The 26,713-nt window shown below is 39.1% G+C and overlaps 2 protein-coding genes, 1 long non-coding RNA gene and 1 pseudogene across 15 annotated transcripts; 3 read left to right on the top strand and 1 right to left on the bottom strand.

The window, feature by feature from the left end:
* Nucleotides 1-1,409: 1,409 nt before the first annotated feature.
* On the top strand, nucleotides 1,410-3,127 carry LOC135611564 (VAN3-binding protein-like; annotated as a pseudogene).
* Nucleotides 3,128-4,276: 1,149 nt separating this feature from the next.
* On the top strand, nucleotides 4,277-10,544 carry LOC135612703 (uncharacterized). Its single transcript, XM_065109297.1, has 4 exons — nucleotides 4,277-4,708; nucleotides 4,792-4,845; nucleotides 6,620-6,745; nucleotides 10,146-10,544. Exons 1-4 carry the CDS (start codon nucleotides 4,334-4,336, stop codon nucleotides 10,320-10,322), a joined length of 732 nt encoding a protein of 243 aa, XP_064965369.1. The 5' UTR covers nucleotides 4,277-4,333; the 3' UTR covers nucleotides 10,323-10,544.
* Nucleotides 10,545-11,202: 658 nt separating this feature from the next.
* On the bottom strand, nucleotides 11,203-23,600 carry LOC135612702 (uncharacterized). Of its 13 annotated transcripts, XR_010487053.1 has the most exons (7): nucleotides 23,367-23,600; nucleotides 23,181-23,229; nucleotides 18,478-18,734; nucleotides 14,190-17,869; nucleotides 12,477-12,586; nucleotides 12,263-12,408; nucleotides 11,203-12,187 (listed from the first exon to the last, which is right to left on the bottom strand). It is a non-coding gene; the product is annotated as an uncharacterized LOC135612702 (long non-coding RNA). The 13 variants fall into 13 exon arrangements; XR_010487052.1 differs by having other exon boundaries at nucleotides 12,263-12,586; XR_010487056.1 differs by having other exon boundaries at nucleotides 11,204-11,962; nucleotides 12,263-12,586.
* On the top strand, nucleotides 14,336-22,264 carry LOC135612701 (putative ABC transporter C family member 15). The gene is made up of 10 exons (XM_065109295.1): nucleotides 14,336-16,624; nucleotides 16,899-16,985; nucleotides 17,218-17,889; nucleotides 17,995-18,159; nucleotides 18,465-18,759; nucleotides 18,880-19,094; nucleotides 20,847-21,152; nucleotides 21,568-21,631; nucleotides 21,750-21,989; nucleotides 22,080-22,264. Exons 1-10 carry the CDS (start codon nucleotides 14,399-14,401, stop codon nucleotides 22,214-22,216), a joined length of 4,407 nt encoding a protein of 1,468 aa, XP_064965367.1. The 5' UTR covers nucleotides 14,336-14,398; the 3' UTR covers nucleotides 22,217-22,264.
* Nucleotides 23,601-26,713: the final 3,113 nt, after the last annotated feature.

Below are 26,713 nucleotides of genomic sequence, written 5' to 3'. Positions count from 1 at the left end.
ATGCACGCGTCAGGCAAAGAGCTTCTTGACACATTCCTTGGGCCTTCTATTTCGAGTAAGTTCCCATTATTTTCATCTCAGGTTTATATTGGCATCAGTGATTTGTTCCTTCTACTTTTAGCTTGTTGCATATCGCCTGACATCTCTTGACACTCATGGAATGGTGTTTGCTCTCGTGATGACTGCATGCTTGGGGAGACCTCCCCTCCGTTTTGTTAAAATGGCACACTTTTGTTTCTCATGACCCTATTAGCCTTTGGGCTTTTCTTCTTCTCTTGTTTTCTTTCCTAAGAACTTCTTTGATTCTATTGTACTTACCATGCATGCCTGTACTTTTTTGAGGAGTGGAAACTCTACTCAAGGAATAAGTGATTTTTAGCTCACTGGCTTTGTCTGACATTTGATGAACTGAACATATCATCAGAAAAGCTACTTAGTATATGCAATGAATGAAGTTTCTGTCTCCTTTTGCTCTGTATCTGCTTCCTGAACAGATTAAAGTGGTTCACGATGGAGAGAACAAGAAGAGGAACTAAAGTAGAGAGAGTGTCATTCTCAAGACATCCTTCAGTTCCCTACTTCATGGTATTCGCCCGACTTAGCACATCGAATTAAAGTAATTCTTAAACTTGTCAACTAAATCTGGTTTTAAATTCCTTAATGCAAGTCTTTTGGCCCTCATTGGCCTCACGGATGATTGAAACTTGAACAGCCCAAATGATCATATGGAACTCTTGCAGAAACATGTACCGGTTATGTGATTAAATTGTGGCTATCTGACTCTGAATATTATTCTGCTGTTCTAAATCTACTTCAGGATGAGAAAATGGAGAAACTCGAGGAGCAAGGACAGATCGAGTTGTTCAAGGAGAAGTCACAGCTGTCGACATATTATTGTCCATCGGAGGTCCTCAAAAGTCCTACCGAGGCCATGGAGTTCCTCTCTAGAACTTGGAGCCCATCTTCCTCGGATTTCTCTCAAATACTTTGGTCAAACGTAAGTAGTAAAAGGAGCTAATTCTAATCCATGTTCGTTATATACTATCTTCGGCAGAAGTCATACTACACGCCCTGTCTATTATACTTTTGTCTCTGGAGACGTGAAGATATGGAATTTAGTACGTGAGACCCGAGAAAGCTTAAAGAGGAGGACCATACGGCTTGGCTTGGTGATGCATGTCAAGGAGGACATATGGCATATACTTATTAGCTCTGTCCTTGTTGAGAAGCTCCGTAGCCGATCATCATTCTGCTGAGCGTTCACCGAAGCTGATATGTCATACTGATCAGCCAGTTGAACATCTGAACTCTGAATCGTCAAAATGAGTTTTGATGGATGCATCGATAGGTAGTGATCCATGCATATCTCTCGAGCAGCCAATAATTAGTGTCCGAGATCACATTCCACCATGATTAAGCCCTTCACAGCTACCCATGGTGCATCAAATGCTAAACCAATTCCTGGCACATTCAAGTCATCAATGGCTGTCATGAATGTCAATTCACATGGGTGGTTTGAATCTTGGATGCAGGGCGGGGAGCTTGACCAAGGGCTCCAGGAGCAGCAAACAGAGGAAAGCCTTGTCCAATTCGAGGAGGATGATAAAACCAGATTGGAGCAAGCACTGGTAAGAACCTCTCTCACCCTTGTGTAAATTAGATGGTCATCTAGTTCGGGTAAGTTAGCTGACTGTCTTCTGTTGCTCATGGTCACTTTAGACACTGCTTTCAACTGGAAATCTTGTGCGATCAGGAAAGCTCAAGCAACTACACTTTGGTTGGGTAAGTCCTGAGGAAAGAACACGTTCAAATACTTTTGTCTCATTACTGCATGTTTACGAGGGAAGATGAAGCCAAGGCCACATCGGTCTCGTTACAGTGTGATTTCTTCGAAATTGCACAGATGAACGTTGGACGAATGAAGGCATGGTTGGGTGTGGAACTCTTTAACAGCTTGTCCAGAGGATGCAGAGAGAAGAGAAACGAGAAAGTGCGAGTCCGGGAGGCTCGAGTCCATGCAGCACTCTCCGTCGCGAGGCTGGCTGCGGCCATCGCAGGCATCTCTGCCAATTCTAGGTTGGAACCAACGAATGCAAAGAGCACGAGCATGACAGGCATGGGGAGGAGGGGCTTTGGATGAGAAGATGAACGCTGTGGTTGCCTCTGCCGCAGCTTTGGTCGCAACTGTGTGCGCCGAAGCAGCCGAGTCCGTGGGGGCCAACAGAGAGGGTGTTGCATCTGCCATCAGTACAGGCCTAGCGACCAAAACTTCAGCTGATATGGTCACGCTGACTGCAACATGTAATGCACCATTTACGACCTCTTCTACAGATGACTCGAGGAGTCTTGTCTAGATATCTACTCAGACGTAGCATTCCATGAATTCACATCATAAAAAAAAGGTTAATTACTGTAGGTTTAAGAGGAGCTGCCACACTCGAACTGAGAGCAGCAGCTGGTAGGCATGCATCAGAAGACCAGAAGACCCTTGCAAGAGGTGCTCGACTTCCTGTCCGCATGCCTGAAGGTATGAACTCTAGGACGAAATCCTCATCATCAGACATGATACCGTACCTGCAAGCATTCATTTGCTCCGATGATCTTTCCTGAACTATTTATTACATTCCATGACTAGGCTTGCATCGTGAGTGGATGTTTTGCAGGGAAAGTTCGACAAAGATTGGTGTACATTTTCCTCAAGCGTGATAAGCTTACAGTAAGATTAAGGAAGAAACACATTCGTGGAGTAATCAGCACATACACAGAGTGTAAGATACTGCCAACCTCATCCGGCGTCCTGTAAAAGTGCTTCTGTGGATATCAACATTTTTGTGCGAAACTGATTCAAACAAGTTGACTTTCAAGAATGCTTTAGTCATTCTCTCTGTATAAAGATTAAGCTACTGCACGCATCGATATTTTATGCTCATTCTAATATACTTCTTTTTCAGATACGATATTTAATGCAATGGAGGATTTGAAGGAAGGTGGCATTTCTAAGGATGATCATGGCTTCTACTCGATAACTCTTGGCACCACTGGGGGAGCCATCCAGATCATGTTCGAGCAACAAGTGCAATACAGAATCTGGAGGTCCACCATCTGTCACCTCTTGTGTGATTGCTGAAAGCTAATAGATCCGAGTCGTCACCGATGCTAAACCATGGATGCTTTCCTGTGTATACACCAAACATAAAACTGTAATTGAAGATTCTGTGCTTCGTTTCCTCGCAAAAACGCATACACTTTTCTTTTTCTTTTGCCAATGAATTATTTCCACGCAGAATGCAGGCAGGCAAAAAGCCAATCCGCAGAGTTTGGATAAAACTGTGTGGATCATATTCAAGCTTTGGTCCGAGAAGCAATCTCATGCGTTGTTTCCTGTCCATCATTGTTGTCTTGCAGATTCTATATCACTCCTTGATGGAAAATATATTACATTTACTGAGGATTTTTCTAATCTTTTTCTGTGTATGCACTTTTCAGTGCATGCGTTTTTGCATGTACATCGAGCTGGTTGACGACATGGTTGTGTTGTGATTCAGTTATCATGATCTTCGATGTACTTGTTATAGACATGACTTGAGCTTTGGCAACTACAAATCCCTCGACGTCATAGCATTGTTCCCCTGCCGTAGTTTCAACCTTTACGTGCATTCTTTATATGATATTCACACGCAAACAAATTTATGTGCCAATAAGATAAAGGTGAATCCTCAAAAAAGAAAAAAAAATATTTTTGAGAAATTCTCATATAGTATGTTTAGCTTTCAAAAATTATTGTAGAATGTTTGTGATCATGTAAAAATATTCACACTCATCGTCATTTTTGACTTACACCATCGCCCTTGCCTCCTTGCACCATCCCTTGCAAAGGTGCTTGGCCTCTCGTCCTTCCTTTTCTATAGTCAGTAGCATGAGGAATTCGCAGACCTCGACGATGAGAACTACGATAAGGGTGAAGCCTATGGGCGATGGAGGTGATTGTTGAGATTCGACAAAGGTGAAGCCTCTATCGTTGATTGCCTCTGCACATGGCCGTAAGCAATAACCGACTATTCAGGATGAAGGGGCGATCAACAACTAGGCGGAGGGCGATAGTCGACAGGGATAAAATGAACAATTTAAAAAATATTTTATGATATTTTTTTAACGTTAGAGTATTATTTAAATTTTTTTAATGAATTTGTCCTATAAGAAAAGGATAAAGGTAAAGAAAAAGAAAAACTAGTCTTTTAACCTCATATTTGTCTTATTTGACGCCGAAACGCCTAACCCAACAACCACCAAATAACCAAATCCGCGCCGACTCCACCTGCGGCTTGGTCCATCCATGGCGACCACGAGCGTCCCATGGGCTCGCCCCTCCGCCTTTGGGTTGGTCGCCCCGTCGCCCCTCCTCGTCTCCCGCCGCCCCGGTGCGCCCGTCCGGGCCTTCCGCCGGAGCGACCTGGACGGGTTCGCGAGGCGCGTCGCCTCCGGCGAGGCCCTACGGGACGCATGGCGGAGCGCCAACAACGGAATCGAGCAGGTCGCCTTCGAGGCCCGCCGCGCCGCCGAGCGCCTCGACCGCCGCTACGATCTCTTCCGGCGGTTTGACTCTGCCGCCCGCGCCGCCGCCAACTGGGCCCGCAAGATTGACCAGGAGCTGGGGATCGGGCGGCAGTGGAGGTCGTTCTCCGTGGATTTCTCCAGGAATTGGCCTCGGGTTCGGTTTCGCTTCCTTTTCGATCCGATCCTTTTGTCCACTCTTTCAAGACTCTGATGCTTCTTTTGGATTCTTTTCCGCAGTACAGGAGAGAGCTTAATGGCTTTCTGCAAACACCCCTAGGCAGAGGCGTGGCCGTGAGTTCTCTTTCTCTTACTTTTACTAACCGTAAGCATTATCTTCGTTTTCTTGATTACTACCAATGTCGAATCTTGTCTCAACTTTCTTGATTACTACTAATCTTTGAATATTATCTTCATTTTCTTGATCACACTGCTACTGTTGAATCTTGTCTCAGTTTTCTTGATAGCTAATCTTGAATCTTGTCTCCGTTTTCTTGATTGCTAATCTTGACTCTTGTCTCCATTTTCTTGATTGCCAATCTTTAATCTTGATTCTAGATTGGCGCATGTAATGATAATTAAATTGGTCTGTTTTCGTCAAATGCATTGCCTGTCGTCAAGGTGGATGTACATGCTGAATTTTAAACACTTGGAAGTCCAGCTATAAATGGCGATACAGATAAAAGAACTGAGGACATCCAAGAGGAAATTCTATTACTTGAGTACATTTACATTTCCTTCACTTCCTTTGTTAGGTCATGGTTTTGTTTGGTTGATTAGGTTGCTGGTGTCACATATAACGGGACTAGTTGGACTAAAAAAAAAAAATCATAGTTGATCTGTTAAATATATTTGTACATTAGGTTGACCATTTACTTTGCCAAATTTAATATGACTATTAGCTCTTGATTAGCCTTGTAACTAGTCCACCTTGTGTCCTTTTAGTAGAGCATTTAATTTGCATAAATAACAAAAAGTTCCTTTTCTCTAGTTTCACTTGAGCTCATATTTGAACCCTAATTAGGTTTACAGCCATGCCAAAATTTCTTAATGAAGCTCCTTAAATATTTTAGGAGGAACTAACCAAGATGTTCCTTCTTGTTAATAAGAAGCACACATTAATATATACTGACATCTAGCAACGTCGAGATCATCAAATGCTTGACAAACTCCATTTTTTCAACCAAACTCTCCATTTGTACATGTTTAGCTTCTTTGATCCTTGCAACTCATGTTCAATTAGCACACTGCATAGCCCGTGGTTAAACTTAACAAAAAGGGCCAGTGTTTCTCACTGCAAGAAAGACAAAAAGCCAAAAAGGGCTACTTCTTCGACCCTTGATTCTTCATTCTTAGTTGGATGGTTGAGCCAAAAAGCCAAAAAGCTGGTTATGTCTACATATTGTAATTGGAGGACTTCTCAATCAATTAGAACAGTCTGCACCATATAGGTTTCTAACATCTTACTCCACTTTGGTGGACCAATGAAGGTGTCGATACAGGCTTTTTTTAGTTCATTGCTGCTACCACACAAAGTGGTATGTATTATGCATTTTGTGCTGGAGTCAAACATTTATGGAAACTACAATCATGCAATGACTATCCACTTTCATCATGCTAACAGCAATTATAGAACATTATATTTTTGCAGTGCTTTTTCAATAAGCTAAGTAATCCATTTATTCAATTCAATTGAGAAGATAAATATTTTTTAATACAAAAGGAATGCTCTATTTAGTTGCAAGTATCATTTACTGGGTTGAGGTGGACATATTTTAAGATAAAACCTGGATCATTTTTATAATTTTAAATGGCATAAACATGAAGAAGATGATATTAAATATTATCATAAGATCATAACACTTACCCTCCTAGATCCTATATAGACGAGAGTCACATACATTTGGGTGCCCTTTATCTTGGATCATGATGCTTAACTATGTCTAATCTCAATTCAATATGTTCTTTACTTGTTAAGATGTACATGATTTGGATTCTTCATATCCATGCTTGTTTCCTTGGGGTATATGCTATTTGTTTTATATCCTTAATACCCTCTTTTTTGTAGACTATCTTCTTCCTCTGGTTTGCATTATCTGGGTGGCTGTTCAGATTTTTCATTTTAGCTACATGGGTGTTACCATTTGTTGCTCCTCTTCTTGTTGGAACACTTGCCAACAACTTTGCTATTCAGGTAACTTATATTTCATTAGATATTTAATTTTTCTCTGTCTGTCAATTTCTTACTCTGTAGGTTCTTTTAAGCAACCCGACCTATATTGGGTGCATTTCTACATATTCACTGTTTTTTATTGCTAAGCACAATTTGCTTAATTGCATAACAGAGAAAATTACATTACCTTCTTGATTAGATAGAAAGGATATATGATAGTATCTTTCTTCAAATTACTTATTTTCTTTGGTTTTCCTTACTGTGATGCAAGTCCTAACTTTAGTTAGTGGTTTGGTACTGCTCTGGGATTGAAGGTGCATGTGTGTGTTGACTGTTGACCTGATATCCCATTATATTGTCATCACAAGTTATCATTACAACAGTGTTCGCTTTGATCCGGAAACTTCATGCTGAAGATATGGTCTGTGTTCTTGTAGTTTTTTTTTTGTGCAATGGTAAATGGCTTCCTTAGGTTGTCCATTTCTTTGTGTGATTTGTTGTTCCTTTCTGTCCATTAGTTTACCATCGTGAATTATACAATACTGTCATAAGATTTTGTGCTGTATATATATATATACATACATACATACATATATATATATATATATATATATATATATATATGTATGTATGTATGTATATATGTATGTATGTATATGTATGTATATATGTATGTATGTATGTATATGTATGTATGTATGTATGTATGTATGTATGTATGTATATGTATGTATGTATGTATGTATGTATATGTATATATGTATGTATGTATGTATGTATATATATATATATATATATATATATATATATATATATATATATATATATATATATATATATATATATATATATATATATATATATATATATATATATATATATATATATATATATATATGTGAATTTCATGCAAAATTTCAAGCTTCAATTGACATCCTTGCCATACCTGGGCCTTGTGACTTGTATATCACTTTTGTCAATATCTACATAATATCTTTTTGATTAAGAAAATAACAATTTGTGAGATTCCTTCTTTTTGGGTTTTTTTTTTTCTGATATTCTCCTTTTGTGGTTAATTCATCGGATATCAGATCCATTTTTTGAATAACCATCGGTGAGTATGTAGTGTCTATGTTGATATGTATCTTTGGTTTCCTTTATGTGGTCCTAGCTAAGTTTTGCTCTAAGTTCTACATTCTTTTTGTTCAATCATGATCTATATAAGCCACTGCCTTTCTATGGCTTCTTTATGGATATACAAGGCACTGCCTTTCAGTGCTTCGCTGTAGCATATGCATTTTGCTATTTTCCTTTATGCCTATTACTTGCACTGTGCACCTTGTATTATCATCAACTTTCTAAATTATGTGAACTATTTGAAACTACTCACTTGATCACACAATCAAACTGAAATTACATTCCATTTTATTTTTCTTAATATACAATCTGGTAAACAATTCCTGTCCATGTTGGTCATTATGAAGTGACCCAGAGCAAGAAAGATTGCACATGTTGTTGTGATTTATACTTTATATTATGATATGTGACTGACCAAGTGGAGGCACAAGTCAGTGACTACACTAAAGTGGTGACATGCCAGTTTAGTTCCAGATTGAAAGTCAAGGAAATTTGAATTGATTTATCAGGCTTCATGATCATTAATTTAGGTTTAAGCATTTTGGATCACCTCTAGGCCTATTAAGTTAATGGATTAGTTTTACCATCAGATGATGTCGTAACAGTTGGTGTCTGTAAAGACTAAGTATTAGGTGTAGTAAACCACCGAATTGTGCCTCACATGCCCTTGTAGGGGGGTTCTAGGCTGTGTTGGTTTCGGTGCCGACAAGAATGTAGTCTAATTTTGTCCTACGGTAATCATCTTTTAAATAAGCATTGTGATGATAGCAGTTTTCCTAAGGTCTACTCCGTTCTGAGGTTTCTTGTGGGTTGAGACTTTTAATTCTTTGACTTGGTCACTCTAGCTACTATTTTTTGTCTCCATATAATCAAGTGATTGGCAAAGGTGTTTCTTTACCAGAAGAAACATTTCCAATCCTTATATCAATTTGATTCCATAGGCAATTCCTTTTAACTACTACTCTGTGGGTCACTGGAAGATTTGAGTTTCGAGAACACCCCAAAATCAATTTCTGTCACATAAGCATGCTGGCTGAGTTTGCCCTTGCTCATTTGTCACAATGGTTGGTTTTCATTTTGAACATATTTGCATAAATCTAGTTAGGTTGTCAAGATCTGTATCCTACACAGAATCAAGAAGCTTTTAGAATTGAATTGAGAAGTCGAAAAGTGGTCCTGAGTCATATAAATGAGAAATTTTTAAAGGATCAAATGAAATACATGTTTCTTTTGAGCAAATGTAACATAAGTTAGTATATTATGACTTCATTTAATAGGAAACAGAATTTTAAATAGAAAAAGGAAGGAAGAAAAAGGTAAACCTGAGATGGACAGTATCATAAATTCCTTTAGATTCATCATATATACCATTTTTACCAATGTGTACTATGTGTAACAATAAAAAGTTGTTATGGTGGTATAGTGAATTCTAGTGGTTCTTGTTGTGATGGTTGGGTTGTATTCACTTGTGATGGGGCTTTGTTTTATGTTTAAGTTTCAGAATATTGTTCTGTTGGGATTGGCTTTTTTCGATTAGATGTTGCGATGAAAGGAACTGTATTAGAAATGGATTGGAGCTTGAATGAATTGAAGATGAAACTTGGATTGGGATTCTAGCTTTCTTATTAACTGAGTTTATAAATTTGAGATGGGTGAAATTAGAATGAATTAAAGTAGTACGTTAACACAGTGGCGAACCATGTTGTCAAATTAAACTTGGCTTTAGTTACCCCAGTGAGAAGTAATATCTTTGACGAACCATGTTGTCAAATTAAACTTGGCTTTAGTTACCCCAGTGAGAAGTAATATCTTGTCAAATTAAATTAGGGTCCAGATGTTGTTTAATCATAACTAGGATTTTTAACAAATTTAATGTTTGATTTAATCAACCCATTCTGCTTCAGAAAGGATTGCAAACAAAGAATTTGGTTTCCTTCAAGGATTTACTGACCCACAGGCTAAAATGGAATTTATTGAAAACCTACTCGACGAATCTGAAAAATTAGCCTGGATACAATGGCGAATGACGTATCCAGAGGAATACCAACTTCTGATGGCCAACGCTGATAGCACGGGAGGAACTCAGAATATCCATTGCTTATGAATGCTCAAGGTAGTTTTTGTCGGCAGACAAAAACAATGTTTTATTCACGACTCTTATGCTTCGATGTTGTATCTTCTTATTTGCTTCTCAGTGTTTTCAGCATAATATTATTATTATTATTATTATTATTATTATTATTATTATTTATAGAAATGACACGAGCTGTGTTGTGTTACACAGGGAACATGTCCAGCTTGTAAGAGGCAATTCGTGGGCAGCCGCAACCAGGTGATCCGTTGCACAGGCTGTAAGAACATTGTCTGGCGGCCAAGAGATGGCTTCTCGAGGGGTAGAAACGATTCGTCCTCTGAAGCTTCAGAACCCGACATCATCGATATTGAAATTGAGGAGAAATGATAGGCAAAGTTCGGGAGGGCTAACTTACGGGGCATACGATCCGTCTATGGTAGATTTCCCGTTGTAGCTTTTTTTTGTTTTTCTTCCAATGAGATTGTAAATATGATAAGTTTTGGGATGGTTTATTTTTCAGCATCGAGAGCGGGTGCACGCACATCTTGTCATTTGATTTTGATAAGTTTTAGTAACTAGCTACAGGAAAGAAAAAAAAAATTTGATACACATCTATTTTTCTAATCTCTCAATAACTAATTTATGTATTCACGTTGAGTATCTATCTAGGAGGTCTTATCTATTATTTATAAATAGGCAAGAGTTGATGTAGAATAAGTAATTAAAAAAAATTCTATTATCAAAATTATTTTTTTAATTTTTTTAATCAAAATTAGATTCAATTGATAATTATAATTAGAATCTAATTATATCTATAATATATCTTATCTAATTATATAAAATACACATTACTTGTTGTTGATGCTTAAAAACAGGCACTTCTGTGATCAATCCGTTACGATTATATTTGGTGGAATATGTTGTCTCAGAATGCACTCTAGTACCTACTTGTAGAGATTGAGGTTGTGCCAAGTTGTTAGCTTAATAGTGGCCTTGTTTTCCATGATTAATACATATACATATATATATATATATATATATATATATATATATATACATAGATACACACACAATTTCTACTTGCCGAAAGGGAGAAACGAGTCCAGCAGGGTGCACAAATAGAAGAGAGATTCCAACAGATAAAAGAGGACCAACATCCTCAACCGCTTCGAGCTTGAGCCACCTAGCGGAGGTGCTCGGTGTCGATAGGAAATTGATGAAAAAAATTCAAAATCTGGTCGACAGGAGGGGACAGATAGTCCATGTCGCGACTGAGCTTCAAGTGCTACAACCATCGTGGATGAGAGAGCAAGAGGTGCATCAACAAGGGAGGGAGATGGAAGTTAAGCAAACATCGTGTGTATATATATATATATATATACTCCTATTTCCACAAAACAACGAGCCAGATGTTGCGAAGCTCTCTGGACAAGATATGCTTAGGGTTAGGGTTATAATAAGACACATCACCTTTTTGATGCCAAAATCTACGCCAACAGAGAAAATGAAAAACAAATCGACTCAAGAAACAAACAACATTACACGAAAGAAAAGCTCGCTGGTCAATAGGGCTGGGTTAGGCTAAGGAACATTACTTTTTGATGCCAGAATCTTCGCCAGAAGGAAAATAACGAACAAATCATCAACTCAAGAAACAAATAACTTTACGCGAAAGAAAAGATCTATGGCCAAGACACGCTTAGTGTTGGGGTTAGGATAAGGTACATTACCTTTTGATGCCAAAAGCTTCGCCCCCCAAAAAAAAAAAAAAAAGACGAGGAACAGATCAACCCAAGAAACAAACAACATTACACGAAACAAAAGCTCTCTGGCCAAGAGAGGGTTAGGGTTTGGATAAGGTCCATTACCTTTCGATGCCAAAGTCCTCGACCGGGGCGACTTCCACTGAAACCAAGAAAGATCAATTCCGAGAAAGAAACCACATCAACCTAAGGAAGGAAGGATCAATTCCGAGGCGCCTGGAACTCGCTTCAACGTCGGCCGTCGTGACCAACACCACCATCTTCCTGCAGCAAAATCCAACAAAACCAAGATGAAACAAAGCAGGCGAAGCCTCCAAGATTCGTTATCGAAACTCCCGAATCGCCGTGGGGAGGGAGAGCGGCATTTGCGGGGAAGCAGTTATAACTCCTACGGCGCCGGGTTTTATATATAGGCCGGGCCGGGCCGGATGGGAGGGGATGGGCCGGGCTGGACCGCGACAGACATGGACTTGTAATCCAACGTGCTACCTGTAGCTACATTACTCGGTACGCTGCATATAAAAATTACGTTCATAATTAAGTGATTTTGTTCAGAGAACATACCGTGACGCTTAATAACTCTCATATGCAAAATACTCTGCACATTATCCGCATCCTCAACTATGTGATTGTGTTCGGTGAATATGCCAAGAGGAGATATATCAGAAACAGAAACGAAACCCACACACTGCTGCGTCCAACTAATGGATCTACAAAAGGAAACCATGCATCACCGCGTGCGGTGGCCAACACGACGAAATCTTTTCCCCGGATTTACCTTATCCAATGAGCACCCCCAACTATTTGGGTAAAGTACTCTTCACTCGTCATTAACCGCAGACGAATCTGGTCGATCTCTCTTCCCGCTTCCACTTGCACTTCTTTCCCCTGTGACATTGGACGAGGCAGGAGACATCAGGAAGTGGCTCAAGGAAGGAAAACCGCAGGAATGTTTCACCAAGACACGTTTGATGTGCCAAGTAAGATCTGTCTGCTTGTTTTTATTTATTTTGTTCTAAAGATCAATCGAAAGAAAGAAAGCAATCATCACAACAAAGAATTGTGTTGCCATCTTCACACAATCATGAGTAATGGTTGGACGTAAAAATTAGCAAATCCATCTTTTTGGTTTTGTCATATACACAGCAGCAATCTGCAGAACCATGGAAAAGAAAGAAACTGACTGTAATATGCTTAAACTCGGGAACAAATATAATACATGAAGCCATGTATATGAAGAAACCATGTTTTATAATATGTAGAGACCTGTGTCATCCATATTGTTTCTTGTTTGATCATTAGGAAACAACAGATAGTGTACATTGAAGTCTTCAGGTAATATATTGAGAAGAACTTATCTGGTGATGGCAGCATTGCATGTGATTCATATATACATTCTGGTTCACCAGCATTTGGTCTTTGGATGGTGCAATGTGAAGAAATAAGATGGCCATGCAGTTTCCTACATGAATTTTCTTGAATAAATCGGTGGTCAATTTAGTGAAAACCAAACCGACATGGTTCCCTATAAACAGCTTAAACCAGGAAAGGACCAAGGTTCAGAAACTCTGGTAAAGAAGATGATGTCAAATAAAACATTTTAAAGCTAATTATCCCGATAAAAACTGATGGCCATCAAAAACTAACAACTGAAACTTTGCAATCAATAGTAATGACACAGAGGCAAGAACTCAAGAACTATAAAATTTAATGCAATATGCTATAAAAGGAGTTCAACTGTAGACAGTGACATATCCTATACAGAAAAAGAAATAACCTTTTTGTGAGATTTAAAAAATTTAGTGACAAAGGAAATAGTCCTGTTCATATCAAATTGGATTCAGAGTTAAATCTTCATGAGTCTTCAAGTAAGTGCGGTATTATTTGAACATCAGGAAACTGCAGTTGAGAGAAACTAAGCAAATTTCAAATGGCATAATTTTACATGGAAAGGAACAAATAACCAAAAAAGAAAGCTATGACTATTAATTGCCTTTCTGTTTAATTTTGATATCTGCATTAAACTAAACATCCTTCAGCATTAAGAATTTTAGGATCCAGCAACTGTTTGGATGCAACTTTATAAATGATAAGATGGCTAGTGTGTTTACAATTTGAAATCAAATGGCTGAATCTACATAGTGCATCTGCATCCTTAAGGGTCCACTGGACAGAAACTTGAATTCTGTTTTGGTGTGTCACCATAGCAGATGTGTCAATCCTTTCTAAATCTGATGTGATTGTAAAAAAAATTGATGGTATTCAAGAAGTGGTTAAATTTATATGCCATAACGCTCACAAATAAGCTACCAAATTTTTTATAACTATTATATTTATAACATTACCAAAAAAAATCTCATGTAGTTTCTATTTGAGTTCTCAAAAGAATGAGATCAGTGTGTAACACCAACCAGGCAAGTTTTACAAAGTATGAAACATTCTACCTTCAAAGTGAAACAGAAAATCTAATTTAGTTGCTTGCTTGTCTAACCTGCAGTTACTGCAGAACTTTTGTTTCTTTACCCACTGAAAATAGTATTTCGTTCTCCTGCAGATTTCCATTCACCTCAATTTTGGGAAGGGTGGAAAGATATTAGCACACTTTGTTTCTGGAAGAATCTTTTTGTATTTGTCCATCTCATTTTTATCGGTTGTTTCTTCCTGCAACTCTTATGGAAGATACTTAGCAAATCATGCAGAATGAGATCCAGGACCAATGTTGAAGAGATGCAAAATTGCACTACTGATCAGAACAATCTTAATTGTATACGCTTGAGTTTCTCATACCAAGCTGCCAAAGTTTGTTGCTTACTGTTACCGGTCACCAACTTGTTTGGACTTGTTTTCTTGCTGCTAAAAGGAAGTCAAGGCAACTGCAAGTACATTACGTCAGTTCTAGCCGAGACAACACAGTTGATATCCTGGATAATTTTGCTTGTTATCACACTGAATCTCCCACGAACTCGATCTGAAAAACTTTCTTGGGTTATAAGAACATGGTTGATAAGCAGCACCCTGCAGTCAGCTACCTTTACTGTTATCGACATACAGTCCATTCTTCAAGAGAAGTCATTCTTAAGAATAGAACAATATACCGATATAATTAGTCTCTTTCCCTGCATATTACTGTTTGTCATTGCAGTCAGAGGCACAACAGGGATCAGCAGCGACTCTGGCAGTCTCAGGGAACCACTATTGCAAGTGCAAACATCAAAGGCGAAGCATGTTGAAAGCCAGAGGAGCTCTTTGTATGGAAGTGCAAATCTTTTACAACTTATGACCTTCTCATGGATTAATCCACTATTTGCTACTGGGAGAAGGAAGCCTCTGGAGCAGAATGAAGTACCAGATGTTGATAAAAACAGTTCTGCTGAGTTTGTGTCCCACTCGTTTGATAGCTGCCTGAATAATGTCAAAGAAAGATACGGCTTGAGAACTTCATCTATCTACAGAGCAATCTTTGTATTCATTAGGAAAAAGGCAGCGATCAATGCAAGCTTTGCAGTTGTAGCAGCAGGGGCCTCTTATGTTGGACCTTCATTGATTGTCAACTTTGTTAAGTTCTTAGGAGGAGAGAGGCAGCATGGGTTGAGAAGTGGTTATGTCCTTGTACTTACATTCCTAGGTGCCAAAGTTGTGGAGTCTGTGTGCCAGAGACAATGGAATTTTGGAGCCCAACAGCTTGCAATGCGTGTAAGAGCTGCTCTAATATCCCATATATATAAAAAGGGTCTTGAGTTATCAAGTGAGTCTCGGCAGAGCCATACAAGTGGGGAGATTATCAACTACATAAGTGTGGATATCCAAAGGATCACAGACCTCATGTGGCATTCAAATATCATATGGATGCTTCCAGTTCAGATTTCACTAGCAATATATGTTCTTCATAAGAATCTGGGAGTGGGATCTTTTGCTGGATTAGCAGCAACAACAATGGTAATGGCATGCAATATTCCTATAACAAGAGCACAAAAAAGATTCCAGAGCAGCATCATGAAAGCTAAAGATGAACGAATGAAAGCAACCGCAGAAGTCCTCCGAAACATGAAAATTTTGAAACTACAAGCTTGGGACATACAATACCTTCACAAGTTAGAAGCCTTGAGAAACACAGAGTACAACTGGCTGTGGAGGTCTGAAAGAGTACAACTAATTTCATCTTTCATATTCTGGGGAGCACCTATGTTCATATCAGCGGCAACATTTGGAACATGCATACTAATAGGAATTCCTCTGACAACAGGAAGAGTTTTGTCTGCATTGGCAACATTCAGAATGCTGCAAGAGCCAATCTTTACCATCCCTGATTTGCTTTCAGTACTTGCACAAGGAAAAGTTTCAGCTGACAGAATAGCAAAGTACCTCCAAGAAGATGAAATGAAATCTGATGTGGTTGAAATTGTTCCAAGAACAGAAACAGAGATTGATGTTGAGATCGATCATGGAATATTTTGCTGGAAGAAAGACTCCGTATACCCCACACTTGAAAATATTCAGTTGAAGGTGCATAGGGGAATGAAGGTGGCTATTTGTGGTACTGTTGGTTCAGGAAAGTCTAGTTTACTGTCTTGCATCCTTGGAGAACTACCAAAGATGGGAGGAAAGGTGAAAATTAGTGGCAGCAAAGCATATGTTTCTCAATCCCCATGGATAATATCAGGAAATGTTAGAGAAAATATTATCTTTGGAAATCCTTTTGACAGCGAAAAGTATGAAAAGACAGTTGAGGTTTGTGCACTGAAAAAGGATTTTGAGCTCTTCCCTAATGGGGACCTGACAGAGATTGGAGAGAGGGGTATAAATATGAGTGGAGGACAGAAGCAGAGGATCCAAATAGCTAGAGCAGTCTACCAGGATGCCGACATATACCTTCTTGATGACCCTTTCAGTGCTTTGGATGCTCATACTGGCACTCAACTATTCAAAGTTATATTACAGAAATATGCTTTAAACAAATGATCCCCCCCTCTCTTCCCTCTCAAATGTATAACATAATAAAAGACTAGAATTGAGAGAGAAAACCATACAGCATGATTTACATCCAAAATTCCTTGTCTTCTCTAATATGTTCCAAAGTAAATATTTTTTAAATGAATCCGAGGACCAAATGTTTGAGATACCTAGTAATTATCACTTTCAATTTTCTCGTTGTGGAAAAACCCCTTCATATGTTGACAAATGCTTTATTCTTATTCTGCAGGATTGTCTAATGGGTACTCTTAGAGACAAAACCATACTTTATGTTACACATCAAGTTGAATTTCTTCCAGTAGCAGACCTTATCCTGGTAAAGAAAAACTGCTGAAATTCCTTTTTCCCAAATGATTATGCTGCAAGAATTATAGTTCTTCCCATTGCATCTAATAAAACAAAACCAATTAACATATTATCAACTAGAAGCACTCATCAGGACAACATTGTGGCATCCCCATAAAACTAACATACCCATGTTTCCTACTTAATTTGTCATGTAGTCAAGTAGAATGATTAAGACCAGCTAATAGCAATTGATATAACAGGTGATGCAGAATGGAAAAATTGATCAGGCTGGAGCTTTTGATGAGCTTCTAAGGCAAAACACAGGATTTGAGGTGTTAGTTGGAGCTCATAGTGACGCTCTTGAATTAATACTCAATACAGAAGCCTCAAGCAAATTGCCGCGTGATGCAGAGATAAATTTACTACAGGCATCAAGCAGTCATGATTCCATTGAAGAGAAAAAATCAAGTAGTTCATTTCAAATCATTGATAACCAAGAGTCTAAACATGATCTTTGTCAAGATATGGATAATAGAGGGAGGCTAATACAAGATGAGGAGAGAGAGAAAGGAAGTGTTTCCAAAGATGTTTATTGGGCATACCTGACTGCGGTACAAGGAGGAGCCATGGTTCCCATAATAGTCTTAGCACATTCAATTTTCCAGATATTGCAAGTAGCAAGCAACTATTGGATGGCATGGGCTTCCCCTTCATCTGCAACCACAGAATCTGCAGTGGGGCTCAAGTTTCTCTTTCTGGTGTATGTGCTTCTTTCAGTTGGATGTTCACTGTGTTCGTTGATCCGAGCAACAATACTTATAAAAGTTGGCCTTTTGACATCTCAAAAATTTTTCCAAAAGATGCTCCACTCTGTTCTCCGTGCTCCAATGTCCTTCTTTGATTCAACGCCTTCTGGGAGGATCTTAAACAGGGTTAGTACTTAGTTTAATCTCTCATTCATGTAGCTCCTGCATCATATATATTCATAGAACATTGTGCTTAAGACGACTAATTGATTATTTGTAAATTTCATGTAGGCCTCGACAGACCAAAGTGTGCTTGACTTAGAATTAGCAGCAAGGTTGGCGTGGTGTGCATTTTCAGTTATACAGATCCTAGGGACCATTGCAGTTATGTCACAGGTTGCTTGGCCAACTTTTGCAATACTCATTCCAGTATCAGCAATCTGTATATGGTATCAAGTAAGAGCACTCTCACTCAAAAGAAAAAAAACAAACATCAAGATTCATTATCACAATCAGATATTGGTCCCACCAGAAATGCTTGAATTTTAAAAGGAATAATTTGACCAGTTATTAATATTATTTTTTAAAATTTAGTTTGCCATGATTTTGTCTGCCATTATATATGACAAGCAATAAGCAAAAGTAGATCTGTGTACAGGTGTACAGAAATCAACTTAACCATAGTTAGATATTCAGGTATAATGGTTGACTAAATCATTTTGGTGATTTGAAGATTGAATTCTTGACAATGGCTGATGCAGCAATACTACATACCGACCGCAAGAGAATTGGCTCGGTTGTCAGAAATTCAAAGATCTCCAATCCTTCATCATTTTGCAGAATCATTCTCTGGTGCTACAACTATTAGAGCATTCGGGCAGAAGGACCGTTTCAGCAATACAAACCTTGATCTCATAGATAATTACTCAAGGCCATGGTTTCACGATTTTTCTGCAGTAGAATGGTTCTCATTCAGGCTGGATTTGTTATCCAACTTTGTGTTTGCTTTCTCACTGATTTTGCTTGTGAACCTGCCAGAAGGATTTTTCAGTCCAAGTGAGCATATTAACATATATATTCAAGTGAAAAGTTCATTTACCTAAACTTTGATAGTACTTGTCAGCTTGTTATAAAAGTTGGTTAATCTAAATAGAATTTCATTTGTATGTTATACAGGCATTGCAGGGCTTGCAGTGACCTATGGATTAAATCTCAATTCACAACTTGCGACTATCATCTGGTTTATATGCAACATAGAAACTACAATGATCTCAGTTGAGAGAATACTACAATACTCAAGGATTCCCAGTGAAGCTCCTGTACTTATTGAAGGTTGTCGACCACCAACCAATTGGCCACAAGTTGGTACTATATGCTTCAAGAATTTGGAGGTGATCTCAAATTCCGATATTACATCCATATTTATGCATAATCAAGAGAAATTCAGAGACACACGTAGTCATTTGGAAATTCTGTCAATGCAGTGAAAATTTGTCCCCATGGAATAATAGTGTAAAAGTAACATAAGGTCAAATAGTATGTAGAAACACACAAACAGATATTTTCACCCAAAGTCCAGTCAGCCTCTTTTTGTTATTGACACTGGGAGAAGGTGATGGGGCTATTTTTTTCCAAGATACTGTGGGGACAAGTAATCCATTCCATAATAGAAGTTGATTCTTAGACAAAACATCAAGCATTATGACTCCATGTTCGTTTATTCTATGTTCTGGTTCTTGTCTACATAATTGCCACAGTAACTAATTACAAGCTTTACAAGCCAAGTAGAGAGCTAGGCACTTCTATATAGATTGCAAAAAATAACAAGCATAGTTGAAAACACAATTTAGAAGAATGATTATTAGATCTTATCATCCAGTAAACAATAGTTTTTGCATCAAACAATAATAATGTGATATATGATATAGCATATTGAGGAAATTAAATAATATAGATTAGAAAAGAGATGAGCTGAAAAACAGTTCAAGTTATCTTCATATGACTTGTAAACTTGTATGCTGAAAACTTGCAACTTTCTAAACATAGAAATTGTTACAAATTATGATATCATTTCCATGACAAAACAATTAAAATTTCCCAAAGCTTAATGGACTAGTGTGTGGTTTGTATCGTAGATCTTTACAAATATAAATTAATTTCCACATGGATGAAAGCCTTCACTTCAGTAACCATGGGTTAGGTACAATCCATCATTAGACCCACCGAATCAAGTCTTACGCCCTGTGGTTCTAGTAGATTGATTCTCAGCTGCAAGGAGCTCGATAATTCTACGTATATCACCCAATATCTTAATTAAAAAATTAATATTTTTAGTTATTTTATCCTTGGGGTGTAAGGTTTAAGGTTGAACAATAAAGAAATAGAACATGCAAAGGTTTGTATTACTGAAATGAGAATGTTGAGGTGGTTGTGTGGAGTGAATAGAAAAGATAGTAAAAGAAATTTCATTTGTCAATAAGTATAGCATCGATAGAGGATAAATTGAGGAAGAATCATTTAAAATTATATGAATATATCCTAAGGAGAACTAAAAGATTCATATATTTGACCTCAAATAGTTAGGACTTAGGACATTCCAATTTTTTATGTTCTTATTCTTGTTCTTGTAGTAGTAGTTAGTTTATCCTTAATTGCTTTACAACACTGATGATTATTGTTGGATTCTTTTTAATAGCCATACTTCTCTTTCATAGCTAGGCAGTATCAATGTGGATAAAGCCAACAATCATAAATCAACCTAGATCTCAAGTTTTAGGCTATTATTTACTATAATCCCATCTGCATTTTCTGCTTCAGGTAACAGTTGCAACTGTTTGGCAGATGAGTGCCACTACAAAATACTAAGAGAATCTCTACCCTTTTAATAGTAAACTTAGATTAATCAAATATAAAAAAATTTATATTTCTAGTTTAAAAACTTTGTTTATATTGAGAATTAGATACAGAGATCCCAAAGCCCAAGATATGTAGATATTCGTATGGTTATACAAAAGAATTTTGCGCTCAACTTTAATAAGTAATCATTCATTTTTTTCTATTTATTTTTTATTTTTCTTTTCTCTACAGGTTAGATATGTTGTTTTCTAAAAACTTATGGTTTGTTGCTATTGTTGTTGATACAGGTCAGATATGCTGAACATCTGCCATCTGTCTTGAAAAATATAACGTGCACAGTTCCAGGAAGAAAACAAGTTGGTATTGTAGGACGAACTGGCAGCGGCAAATCAACTATGATACAGGCTCTTTTCCGTATTGTTGAACCACGAGAAGGAACCATTCAAATTGATGATGTTGATATCTGCAAGATAGGTCTCCATGACTTGCGTTCCAAACTAAGCATCATACCACAAGACCCAATATTGTTTGAGGGAACAGTGAGGGGAAACCTTGATCCATTGCAGGAATACTCAGATAGCAGGATATGGGAGGCAAGTTGTTTCTTCAAACCCAAAATTTTCATAATATAGAGAATCCAAGTATGTCACTACAGCTATGGTATTGAGCATGATTTTGGATGAGGCAGAAATTATCAAGTAATGATATAATGCTGGATCCTTGAAGAATAGAACTGTCACAAGGGAACATAAAAACTATAAGTTGACCAAATAATGTAGACGGCAAAGTAAAGACACGGATAACCATGCATAATTTGAGTTTATTCTAATCTATAGTTTTCAGTTCATATTAAACAAGAGATCTTCAACTCAGATGCTTCAATTTCCAAACAGAAGATGTTTCTTGAACTCAGTGTTGTATATTAAAATATCTTCAAGAAACTAAATGCCAAATCTTATTTAAATGTATCCTAACTAGAAGATTGACAGATGCTTTATGATTGTTTAGGTACTAGACAAGTGTCAGCTTGGTGATCTGATGCGACAAGATAGCAAGAAGCTGGATTCAACAGGTAAAACATACCAAGGAGATTATGATCATTTGATAACAAACTTACAGTTCATTACTACTTAAATCATAAGCTCGGTTTAGAGTTACCAGTCTAATAATTTATGAGAGGCTTTCTACAGTTACTGAAAATGGAGAAAACTGGAGTGTTGGACAGAGGCAACTATTCTGTCTAGGAAGAGCACTGTTGAAGAGAAGTAACATTCTTGTTCTGGACGAAGCAACAGCCTCAATTGATTCTGCTACAGATGCAATAATCCAAGCAACAATACGTCACGAATTCAGAGACTGCACAATACTCAACATAGCTCACAGGATTCACACGGTTATAGATAGCGATCTCATTCTTGTTCTTAGTGAAGGTAATCAAGGTTATAATCCACTGAAGATAAATATAATTTGCAGATATTTTGTGCATGATTTAACTTGTACACTTTCTTGTTCTTAAGCAGGAAGCATTGTTGAGTATGACAAACCATCCAAGTTACTGGAACGAGAAGATTCATCATTTGCTAAGCTTATAAAGGAATATTCAACGAGATCACAGAGCATTCACAATCCAACACATACTGCAACTAACACATCATAAATTTTGGATTTTCATATATTTAGAATGATAGATACAGCCTCCAACGGAATGACATATGGTATGTTGCGCTAAATTCAATGGCAGGTGTTTGATTTCTCCAGCAAAGACTGAGTATGTCATAATGAGAAAAATCTACTCGGCAACATTCTTCTAAGCTATGCAAACTGGTGCATGGGAAATGTAACACTGGCAAAGATCCAACATTTAAGAACTACATTGTAACTTGATATACATTTGGCGGAATATTATTTACCCAACTAGAATTGCTCAATGCAACTTTCTCAAAGTCACAATGCTTCACATGATCAAGCTAAGATTACAGTAGGTGAGCTTCTCACTATCTTGAGATGTTTGGTTATCTAATAGTGACAAATCAAAAGTTTGCTTTGACAACAACTTTCAAGTTCTCATTGTTGGATCTCCATGTCTTATTCCATTGATCAAAATGTGATAGTTTAAGAATAATAGAGTGGGTGATTTTTCACCTAAAGAGTTACTTGGGTACCACATCTGCAAGGATTTGAACCCATTGATTCAAGATGAAAAGCAAAAGAAACCGCCAGCCTAAGGCCTGCTTCTTGTTGATCAGATGCACAACATTTTTTATCTTGCCATATCACCTATATCAATTTTAACGTCAACTTGATAAGCACCCACTATATCTTAACCCAAGACCTATTTGATCAAAACAGATCACAGAAATATGGCAACGCATGATACGCATGAAAGCAAAAGCAAATCGTTTAGTCACCATCCTGCTCGTCTCAGTTCTAGACCTTGTTGGCTGTCCTCATTTTATCCAACAAGAAGGAAAGATTTTAAATTTTTATAGACAATTTTACCTCAAAAACAGGAGGTCTCATATGCCCTTCCAAGATTCAATAAACGTCAAATTCATAAAAACTCCCCTCATGGAAAAGTAATCAAATCAAATAATGATTGATATGAAAAGGATGAGAATTACCTGGGTGAACTACTTGGGCGTCTCCTCCACAAGGACCCCAGCCCATGACCTATTCAAGATATCAAGAACGATTCATCAAGAAATAGTGAGCCAAGATTTCAACTCCAAGGATCTATTTTACAGTGCTGCGATCCGTGCGCGAAATCAACAATAAGAGAAAGGCAAAAAGAAGGAAGATAATCTTACCACAAACATATGATCCTGAACGCGCGATGCTTCTCTTTCCAGGGCACGTAGGAAGTACACTTGCGATGCATTCTACAGCACTTCTCGTGTAGAAAAATTAGGCGATGGAGCATTAATCGTGGGTCACGGCGAAGATTGTGGGTCGGCGCACCACCGTCACGACGACGCAAAGGTGGAAGCTGCTTTGAGACGGTCGAGAAAACGTATGGTGAAACATTTCCAAATACAAATTCGAGAAAAGTGGTCGGACGCCTTTAGGTGTCCTTCAAGAGCTTCGGAAGGCACGTGTCGCCAAAGCGATGATTACGTCGGGTTTCCGAGATTTTTTCTGGGAGACACCTCGTTAATCTCATCGAGCAGTGCGCCAGATCACCGTCCATTGCATCCGAGGTTTCTCAGCTCGCCACGTGGTAACAAGGCGTCGATTTATTTATGGATGCAAGGTGTGCTCCCGACGGTAATGTCAGGATCCTCTTCAGCGATTGCACGGATCCAGTTACAATGGGATCTCTGGCGATCTAAATTTCTGATGGGCTCCACCGGATGAACGGTCAAGATGCAATACGTCGAAGCTTCCGAAGTGAAGTCACATAATAAAGATAATTATATGAAACATATTAATCAAAAACTTAAATTTGGTTATATTTAAATGAAGAAAATATTTTCTTTTTAGGTTTTTCTCGAATGATAGATACCCTTTTCAAAATTTTTTAACCATCGTCTCCTATTTCAAAAATCCTAAAAAAATACCCCTTTAGAGTGTTTTTCCAACCTAAATCCAAAAAATTTTCCCGCCAAATCTTTATGACTTTTTAAAAATACTATATAATGTTTTTATTTCAAAAACACTATGACATCAAAAAATACTATATAGTATTTTTAAAACAAAAAAATATATACAGTATTTTATGGATAAAAATAAACCCATAAAATACCGTAAATAGTTGAGGAGAAAAAAAATTGAATTTGGACAAAAAAAATGATAGCTTTTTAGGGGCATTTTTGAAAATTTAAAAATAGGGGGTGATGGTTTGAAAATTTTGAAAGGGAAGGTACCATATGAAAAGAATAAAAAAATATATATTTTCTTGGACAATCATCCTATTTAAATGCTTAAAATCTTATGATGTAAACATAATATTTTTCAAGAAAAAAATGTTAGTACAAGTAAGTGATAATATTTATTTATTGTTGATAGGAAAAATATTCACATCAATAAGAACTCATAATATTTTTTAGATTATGTTAGTGAACTAATGTGTCGTGGCTGATGAGTCAACACGGCCTGGTCCACGGGTCGATGTCGGGAGTCTTCGGTCAACTGAGCTAGATGCCGAGGTTGGTCAGGCCCTCGCGACGGGGTGTTGATCAGCGTCTTTTGGTCCGGGCGTCGTTAATGACTCATCGTGGGGACGCTCGCAGTTTGAGGGTGGCCACTTTCCTACAAGAATGGCCTTCGTCGGGTGATTCCCGACTTTGGCCCCTTCGACGAGCAAGTTAGTAGTTGTTTTTCTCTTTTTTATCCTCTCTCCTAGTCGAATGTTGGCCAAAGGCTTTTATACTACTGTACGAGGGTTAGTCATATGCGGGTTTGGCGTGGCGATCGATCCTCGAGGGGTGAGACAATACCTTTGTGCAGCCGTCATCCCGAGATGCGTAGAACAACGCCAGACGGTGCCGTCCCGAGCTTCCGGGATGGGACATACCAAACAACGCCTTGGTACGGATTCTGACTTGGCACGTGGGGGTGCTCCCCTTGCTGACTCGGTAGTAGCGCGGCGTGGCATCGATTGTGACGTCTTGGACCCAAAATATACCTTATCACTTCCTCCCCTCCACCCCCCCCTCCCCCATCGAGGCATGCCATGGGGTCCTTGCGAGGGGGCGAGAGGCATGCCCGGGTCGAAGTGCTACGGAGGTATTCGTTGCTTATGAGGGAAAGTAGATTGGCTCGTCACGAGGTAGTTTGGAAGGGTGGCTCCTCGTGCCTTGGAAAGGGTTGGCTCCGTTGGTTGGGCGGCTAGGACCAGGTGAGGTGAGACCGACGAGTCGTTAGTCGGATAACTGGTTTGGCATGGCTTGGAGTTAGGGCCGGCGAGTTGTAAGTCAGAGATCGAGCTGGGGCGACTTGGTAGGAAATTGGCGAATCGTAAGTCGGGGATCAAGCTGGAGCGACTTGGTTGGAGATTTGACGAGTCGCAAGTTGGGGATCGAGCTAGAGTGACTCGGTTAGAGATTTGGCGAGTCGCAAGTCGGGGATCGAGTTGGGGCGACTCAGTTAGAGATTTGGCGAGTCGTAAGTCGGGGATCGAGCTGGGGCAACTCGGTTAGAGATTTGGCGAGTCACAAGTCGAGGATCGAGCTGGAACGACTTGGTTAGAGATTTGGCAAGTCGCAAGTCAAGGATCGAGCTGGAGCGACTCAGTTAGAGATTTAGGGAGTCGCAAGTCGATGATCGAGCTGAAGCGATCGGTTAGAGATTTGGTGAGTCACAAGTCGAGGATCGAGCTGGAACGACTTGGTTAGAGATTTGGCGAGTCGCAAGTCGGGGATCGAGCTAGAGCGACTCGGTTAAAGACTGGGCCTATGGGCCAAGTGACTGATCTCGGGCTCAGGTTTTGGTGCCAGCGGGTTGCAAGTCGGGAACCGATCTGGAGCTACCCGGGTAGTGGCTGGACCTGCGGGCTAAGTGACTAATCTCGAACTCAGGTTTTGGTGCCCGCGGGTTGTAAGTCGAGAACCAATATGGAGTGACCCGGGCAGTGGCTGGACCTGTGGGCCGAGTGACTGATCTCGGACTTAGGTATTGGTGCTGGCGGGTTGCAAGTAGGGAACCGATCTGAAGCGACCCGGGCAGTGGCTGGACCTGTGGGCCGAGTGGCTGATCTCAAACTCAGGTTTTGGTGCTAGTGGGTCACAAGTTTGGAACCAATTTGGAGTGACCTGGGTAGTGGCTGGACCTGTGGGCCAAGTGACTAATCTCGAACTCAGGTTTTGGTGCCCGCGGGTTGTAAGACGAGAACCAATCTGGAGCGACCCGGGCAGTGGCTGGACCTGTGGGCCGAGTGACTGATCTCGGACTTAGGTATTGGTGCCGGCGGGTTGCAAGTAGGGAACCGATCTGGAGCGACCCGGGCAGTGGCTAGAACTGTGGGTCGAGTGACTGATCTCAGACTCAGGTTTTGGTGCCAGTGGGTCGCAAGTTTGGAACCAATTTGGAGTGACCTGGGTAGTGGCTAGACCTATGGGCTGAGTGACTGATCTCGGACTCAAGTTTTGGTGCCGACGGGTCATAAGTCGGGAATCGATCTGGAGTGACCTGGGTAGTGGCTGGACTTGTGGGCCGA

The sequence above is a fragment of the Musa acuminata genome, chromosome BXJ2-5 (genome assembly GCF_036884655.1).
Source record: "Musa acuminata AAA Group cultivar baxijiao chromosome BXJ2-5, Cavendish_Baxijiao_AAA, whole genome shotgun sequence".
Classification (NCBI taxonomy): Eukaryota; Viridiplantae; Streptophyta; class Magnoliopsida; order Zingiberales; family Musaceae; genus Musa; species Musa acuminata.
Note: the sequence above shows the minus strand (reverse complement) of the source record. Positions and strands in the feature narration are given on the sequence as shown.

Coding starts and splice junctions, on each gene's coding strand:
- LOC135612701 (XM_065109295.1), top strand. CDS start 14,399: ATGAGATCCAGGACCAATGTTGAAGAGATGCAAAATTGCACTACTGAT. Junction 18,760..18,879: donor AGAAGGATTTTTCAGTCCAA/GTGAGCATATTA, acceptor TATGTTATACAG/GCATTGCAGGGCTTGCAGTG. Junction 21,990..22,079: donor CATTCTTGTTCTTAGTGAAG/GTAATCAAGGTT, acceptor GTTCTTAAGCAG/GAAGCATTGTTGAGTATGAC.
- LOC135612703 (XM_065109297.1), top strand. CDS start 4,334: ATGGCGACCACGAGCGTCCCATGGGCTCGCCCCTCCGCCTTTGGGTTG. Junction 4,709..4,791: donor TCTCCAGGAATTGGCCTCGG/GTTCGGTTTCGC, acceptor TCTTTTCCGCAG/TACAGGAGAGAGCTTAATGG. Junction 6,746..10,145: donor CCAACAACTTTGCTATTCAG/GTAACTTATATT, acceptor TGTGTTACACAG/GGAACATGTCCAGCTTGTAA.